This window comes from Montipora foliosa, chromosome 13, assembly GCF_036669935.1.
Source record: "Montipora foliosa isolate CH-2021 chromosome 13, ASM3666993v2, whole genome shotgun sequence".
NCBI classification, from domain to species: domain Eukaryota; kingdom Metazoa; phylum Cnidaria; class Anthozoa; order Scleractinia; family Acroporidae; genus Montipora; species Montipora foliosa.
The window spans coordinates 17,358,608-17,364,607 of record NC_090881.1 but is presented as its reverse complement, the minus strand read 5'-3'; the positions used below and the strand labels follow the sequence as shown (position 1 = coordinate 17,364,607).

Sequence of the window (6,000 nt, the reverse complement as noted above, 5' to 3'; positions counted from 1 at the left end):
ACGTAGTCCACAAAACAATAACGTGAAATGACCACATTTCAGGTCTGGAGGACTTGAGCATACAACGAACTGTTACGTTTTAAAGTGACGTTTTCGTCAATGTTGCCGTTGTCCTTGGTAAAACTCCCAATTGAGTAATGTTGTCAGAAGCCCTGTTATTACCGGTCTGATAGAGCGGTTTTCAGTTGAGTGTCAAAAGTAATAAGTGAATTACTTTGGTTTTGCATTACTTCACTCAGTGATTGGTTAAAAGTTCTTGCGTCACTTTTTCAACCAATCAAAAGTGAAACCAAAACCAATCGTGGCTCGCGCGTGCACATTTTCCCGCGCTTTGTGTCACCTCCGTGTAATTGCTTCGAGTTTTGATTGGTTTACTGGCTTGTCTCCGTCCTTTTTGATTGGTCAAAGTAATTACTTTGGTTTTGGTTTTACGACACGCATTTGAAAACCGCTCTAAAGAATAAATGTTCTGAGCACGCTAACGGTACGTGGAGAATCTCGCGTAAGGTGACTATTATTTTAAGTCGCATGCCATTGCTCCTGTTGTTTAATCGTTGGTCTCGGTTTGGGTGGCGAGGCAATCACATTGGGCCTTGTATTAGGTCCACCCTGCTGCATAACTAGCCCGGCAAGTACATTGTACGCTCTAAAAGCAGGCACACTGGCGATAAAAGAGCTTACGATTTGACGCGACCAGTTATAGGAAATCTAAAGCTGCTGCAGAGCTAATAGCCTTCCCGGCCCTTGCTTTTCTCACACGAGGTATGCATAACTAGTGAATCTTCGCCTCTTATTTCCGCCTTGGTAACCAAGGTCTCTGGTACATGCCGGTGTAGGTTGCGCTGGGTTTATCTTCTCGGATACCTCGTGTTTCGGCGTTCAAAGAGCTACATCATGCAAAAAAAATCACTCTGCATGGAGCTGTCGTCATTCCGTAAAAAAAAAACAGTTGGAAAAGCTTACGTTGCATGTAAGCTACTAACTGAACGTAAAAAATAGCACAAAATTAACAATTTTGCCAAGTTCGGTTTAAAGACTTGGTAAGCGCTGGTTATAATATAATTAAGCCTTCTGACAAACTACTCTCAAGGGCAATAAAAAACAAACAAAAAAATATAGTGTACATTATATCGCTCACTTCAAGTTCCTCAGCCTTGATATTAAACTGCTGTAAGTGCTTACTGGACAACATTTAATACCTGGACAATGGATGACGCTGTCAAGTTTCGTCAAGTTTCAAGGTCTTCATACATTGTAAAACAAATATTATAACCTTTGTATGTACTTAACTACACTGCCACGTCTTGTTTTATTATCAGAGTGCTTCAAAAGCACTAAATACCTTTTAGTTAAGGTATGTTATTCTACGACAGTTGATATTCATGTAAGTAAATCAACGAAGGACAAAATAAGCGAAGTCAACAACAGGCCAATGTTTTAGCATATGCATTTCGGATTAAACAAAGATGTCTGAGCAATAATTGGAGCGCAGTTGAAGGAAACTCTCACTTTGTGCGTGCTATCCAAACTTCGCATAAGTGCTCCGTAACGCACAGCTAAAAACATGACCCAAACAATTGGGTTGAGAACAATACCAATACACTTAAAGATAAAAAATGAATAACCCTAGTCAATCAAAGGAGGATAGAGCTATGTGGTGTATGGATCCGGGTAGAATGTGGTGCTGGCCCGGTTTTTTAAAAGGCTAAAGTAAAAAAGTACTATCACTAAATTAACTGCTACTGACATGACACCAACTACAAACACAAAGAATTCCGGTAAAACCACCCGTTAGGCGTTAATGAGTGGTTCATCATCGGAGAAGGTTTGCAGCAAAGGTAGCTCGTCATCTGAGGAAAAAATACGGATCCAGTGAACATATAACTAGACACCAAAATGTTGTATTAGAAACATTTTAAAAGAATTTAAGAAAAGCATCCAAAAAGGCTCAATAGTAGGACACACGATTCGGCCAGACAACAAAATCATCACCATCATCTTGTCTTTTTCCCTCTAAGGGAAATAGGGCCTTAACACAACGAAATACGACTGCAAAAAAATTTTCCAACAGGTAACTAATTTTGCAAAGTAAAAGCCGCGAGACTTTAGGGGTCCTTTTTAAGCACTCTGCAGGTTATTTCCCTTCAAAAGTACTCAACTTATTCATGTTTTAAATGTTATGCGCACGTGGGACCTATGGGAAAAAAGGCATAGGAGTTACAGTAGCTCAATGGGTAGAACATCCAAAAACTGGTGTTACTGAAGTTGTGGGTTCGAATCCTGCCAATTTTTCAGTTGCCATTTTGTCCGTCGCCAAGCAACTAGTTTCTCTTACAGTATTCATGAAACAAAAAAATGACGTAATGCGACACGGGGCCATTACCCGTTTGTTCATGATACGCAAGCCACACAAACAAATGGTAATTGCGCGTTATAATTGGTTAAAAGGAGATGGCTGACAAAGCACTAATCACTGCGGAACAGCCAAAGAGATACAACATAATCTCTTGTAATCATAGATGTTTGCTTAGTGATTTTTTGCTCCGTTAAAATTTACAGTTCACTTTCCCTTCGCTGAATTATTCCTCGTAAATGTCTTGTTGCAAGAGTGTTGAGCCGCGTGGAAAACGTTTGCAACTTTTTTTTTTTCTCTTTCTTCCCTGGAGACATTGACATAGGATAAAGTCTGCTTACGAGCCAAGTGGCCCAATACGCCGAAGCCTATCCCCGGTTTCCGCTGTACGAAGCGACGAGGAGTATTTCTACTTCCCCTTGGATGGCATTGCTACCCCCAGCGTTAAATTCGCCGGTACCCATTTACACACGTGGGTCGAGAGGGGCACCGTGAGAGTAAAGTGTCTTGCCCAAGGACACAACACAATGTCCCTGGCCAGGGCCCGAACCCGGACTACTCACTCCGCAGTCGAGCGCACTAACCACGACGCCACGGCGCCTCTCAGATTAACATATGAGCTAAGGATTAATAAATCACCCCACCTTCGCTGACCGATGCTGTCCTTCTGATCAGGAGAGCGTACATTGAGCGCTCAAGACGACGATACTTCATCGCGCAGAAAATAATGACTGCAATGAGGATCAAGCTTACAATACCAACTGGTACTGCCCATACCACAGGACTCATGCCTTTTCGACTGCCTTGCTTGATTGGAACGGGTGAAGGAAGAAGTGAAGGGGGTGCTTCTGCTAAGGCTAAACAAACACAAGCCATTACACACCATAATATAGAGTAATAATAATAATAATAATAATAATAATAATAATGATGATGATGATGATGATGATGATGAAGTTTACTTAAGTTTCAACTGTATTAGCACTGAAGCATTGATTGGGGACACTTTTGGAAATCAAATCAAATCAAGTCCACTCATTGAAATCGTAGGTTGGTTTTTGAAAATAGGGGAAACCGGAGTACCCAGAGAATAATCTCTCTGTGCAGAGTAGAGAACCAACAAACTCAACCAACATTGAACGCAAACTCTGGGAATCGAACCCGAGCCACACAGGTCGGAAACAACTGCTCTCACTATTGTGTCATCCGTACTCCTAAATTATGTTTGCGCGTGACGTCACGGCGGCCATGTTGGCGTACCTAAACAATGGAACAGCGGCCATATTGGTATACCCAACAAATCCTCCGGGAATTTAAGTCTATTATCATCCAAACGCTTTCTTTTGTTTCGGTGGAAAAACAAGTTTACTGATCACGTGAGTGAAAACACTCTATAGGGATGATATCGTTGACGTCACCCATTATCATTTATGTGCCAACCAGTGCCAACCTTTTGATCCTGTGGTTGGCAAATTTGAATAACAAAAGCTGACATCTTCCTTATAGGGGAATCTTGTTTTTGCCTCATTAGCATAAGCCCATTTTTTGCTGATCTATCAGCTTAAAATCATTACTGAATATGGAATTTCCATTACATATTGAGCTATCTCTAAAATTTTGAGCGCAATTTACCAGATAACCTGTGAGTAATGATGCTTTTAAAATTCAAAATTTAATAAAGAATGCGTGAGCTCATTAGCGCTTTTATCACCCAAGAATTCTCTATTTTCGAATTCCCCATAACATACTTTGTTTGTTCCCCGAATTTTGCATAAACTATTGTTTTCAAATGCTCTTGGGGACACTGCATATTCCCAAGAGCATTTGAAAAGAATGGTTTATGCAAAATTTGGGGGGCAAACAAAGTGTATTATGGGGAATTCGAAAATAGAAAATTATCAGCTTTTGATGGCTTTTAAGTCACTCGTTAGCAAATCCAAAAGGATTAAAATTGAAACGCTTAACACCTAAAAAATGACGTCAGCAAGATTCCCTTATAACTGAAATTTCAACCTCCTTAACATACAGCCAAGCTCCCAAACGTTTTTTGATGGAAAGAATCGGCTTAGCGGTGCGCTGAAGCATTTATGGAACCATAACAAAAACCCTTTGCAAACTTCGAAGCTTCTATTTTCGCACATTCATAAGGAGCTCATGAGAAGGAACCGCCCCATGCATTTTATCATTGAGTCGCCCGGCGTCGCGCGTATCTTTCTATTTTTAGAACTAACCATCCAGCAGGAGACTCACAGTTGCATCAATTTACGGTAACTTGAACACATTGTTTTTGCTAATTTTGTCTTCGTGTGACAATAACTTTATCCTGATTGGCCATTCTAAAAAGTGCGTGTAGAGCCGAAGAACTCGTGACCTTCTAAAAATAGAAAGGTTTGTATGGAAGAGACAAGCTCGTACTCATGGGCTCCTGTAATCATCATCATCATCATCATCGCCATCAGCATCATCACCATTCACCCCTAACACCACCACAATCCTCAGTTTTGAAGCTTAAATTCTATTTATTTGCCAACTACTCCAACACTATCTGTGGTCTTAGTTGCCCTAAATCTTCGCTCGCTCGTCAGTGAAAGCCAATTTTCCTCAGTTTTGAAGGTTAAATTCTATTTGTTTGCAAACTACTCCAACACTATCTGTGGTCTTAGTTGCCCCAAATCTTCGCTCGCCCTTCAGTGAAAGCAAATATTGCTCACGAAAACAACAATAAAAAACAACAACAAAAAATACCCGGTCTACAGACGCCTCCCGATTACGTTTTTGCTTAACATGAAAGACCCAAAAATTAACAACTTACCCGAGACAGTGGTGACTGGTCCATAGCACGATTTTGCTTTACAACGTACTTCGAAGCTAAAGTTTTGAGCTTTAGCGATAAAAAGGTTGTCTTTTGCTCTTATTGTCCACTGTGTTTCCTTTGTGTGAGCAGTAATAACAAGCTGACCTTTATCTGGACCTCTTACTTTAATCTCGTAGGACTAAAGAAGGAGAATGAACTCACATAAAAAACTGTTTGTTAAAACATTTTTAAAAAGAAAGCAAAATGTGTAAAGAAATAAATGTTTAGATACTGAATGCTCAACCATGGTGCTTCGCTATTATTGCTTGTTCACTTAAGACAATATAATCCTCGAGAAACTTAGGGCAGCTTCAACACGAAAACGCACAACGAAAGGGGTCAATTCAGGGTTCGTTTTTGATTGCATTCATTGAAGCACGACTGATCCAAAACAGCAACACAGCGAAGGAACCCCTAAAAGATATTTTAAGGACGAGAAAACTGACGGGGGACTCAAAAGAAATTAATGACTGATAACATCTCAGAACATATTACGGACACATTATTGTACAAATTATCTGTATGCGTCTATTGTTGATTGACAAATCATTCCTTTTATGGTGCGTCTTTGCGTTAAAGGCCAAAATTAAATAACTCAGAAAATGCTGTTTGTTTTTAAGCTGATAATCTCTTCAAGAATATTCTGGAGAAAACAGTACAGTTGGGACTCTCGATCCCTTTAAAAGGAGCGTTCACAAAAACATGTTGGGGGGGGGGGGGGTAGGATGAGAATCTGGGGGGTCCCCCAAAAAATTAGAGGTAAAAAGAGAGGTGTTTGAAAAATATTGTCAAT

The 6,000-nt window shown here is 40.3% G+C and overlaps 1 protein-coding gene across 1 annotated transcript in view; it reads right to left on the bottom strand.

The window, feature by feature from the left end:
- Positions 1 to 1,274: 1,274 nt before the first annotated feature.
- Positions 1,275 to 6,000, bottom strand: part of LOC137982517 (uncharacterized) — a 313,756-nt gene continuing 309,030 nt past the window's right edge. The window contains exons 42-44 of the mRNA XM_068829623.1: positions 5,166 to 5,346; positions 2,998 to 3,210; positions 1,275 to 1,850 (exon numbers count right to left, since the gene is read on the bottom strand). Coding sequence (XP_068685724.1) covers positions 1,792 to 1,850; positions 2,998 to 3,210; positions 5,166 to 5,346 — 453 coding nt within the window. The 3' untranslated portion in view covers positions 1,275 to 1,791. The remainder of the gene's footprint in view (positions 1,851 to 2,997; positions 3,211 to 5,165; positions 5,347 to 6,000) is intronic.